The sequence below is a fragment of the Galeopterus variegatus genome, unplaced genomic scaffold (genome assembly GCF_000696425.1).
Source record: "Galeopterus variegatus unplaced genomic scaffold, G_variegatus-3.0.2 Scaffold9941, whole genome shotgun sequence".
Taxonomy (NCBI): Eukaryota; Metazoa; Chordata; class Mammalia; order Dermoptera; family Cynocephalidae; genus Galeopterus; species Galeopterus variegatus.
In genome coordinates this window covers 43,540-44,348 of record NW_007736052.1, presented here as the reverse complement: position 1 = coordinate 44,348, position 809 = coordinate 43,540, and the positions used below count along the sequence as shown (strand labels likewise).

Sequence of the window (809 nt, the reverse complement as noted above, 5' to 3'; positions counted from 1 at the left end):
CACACACACACACACACACACACCCCCTCTCCTCCCCCCCACCCCCGCTCTGACCCCAATCACACACACACACACACACATTCTCTCTCACACACACACACAAACACACACATTCTCTCTCTCACACACACACACACACACACACACCCGCTCTGACCCCAATCACACACACACACATTCTCTCTCACACACACACACATTCTCTCTCTCACACACACACACACACAAACACACACATTCTCACACACACACACACACACACACCCGCTCTGACCCCAATCTTTCTGGAGCTAGGGGACATCTGGGCAGGGCCTCCGCTAGGACTTGTACTCTGGGCTCCGTCATTCCAGCAGCCCTGCCGGCAGGTGCTCCCCCACCGACCCTCGAGGACTCGGATCGGCGGCAGGGCCCCCTCTGGCTCTCTGGCCATCTAGGGAGGACCTGGGCCCCCCCTCTCCGTACCTCCCAGCACATCCGAGCTGGGAGGGCCCGAATGGGGTCCCGCGCGCTCTGCTCCCAGGGGCTCCAGAAGCAGAGGTCTTGCTGTCGCGCTGGTACAGGGTAGAAGCGACCCTGGGGAGAATGCCTGGCGGGGCGGGCGGCTGGGGTGCGCCAAGGGGCTCGGCCCCAACTCAGCCGCCGCCGCTGCTCCCCAGTACGACCAGTGGACCATCTCCAGGGCCTGCGGGGAGGACGCGCCCATGCGGCTGGCGCACTGCCGCAGCACCATGGAGGTAACGAGGCAGGCGGGGCACGGGCCAGGCCCCCGGCGCCGGCCGGATCCCGCGCCCCGCCTCGCCCCGGCCCTG

At 65.5% G+C, this 809-nt stretch overlaps 1 protein-coding gene across 1 annotated transcript in view; it reads left to right on the top strand.

Annotated features, from left to right (window-relative positions):
* The window catches only part of CCDC183 (coiled-coil domain containing 183), a 10,061-nt gene that overhangs the window by 1,845 nt on the left and 7,407 nt on the right, over positions 1–809 (top strand). The window contains 2 exon segments of the mRNA XM_008593988.1: positions 566–628; positions 630–746. Coding sequence (XP_008592210.1) covers positions 566–628; positions 630–746 — 180 coding nt within the window.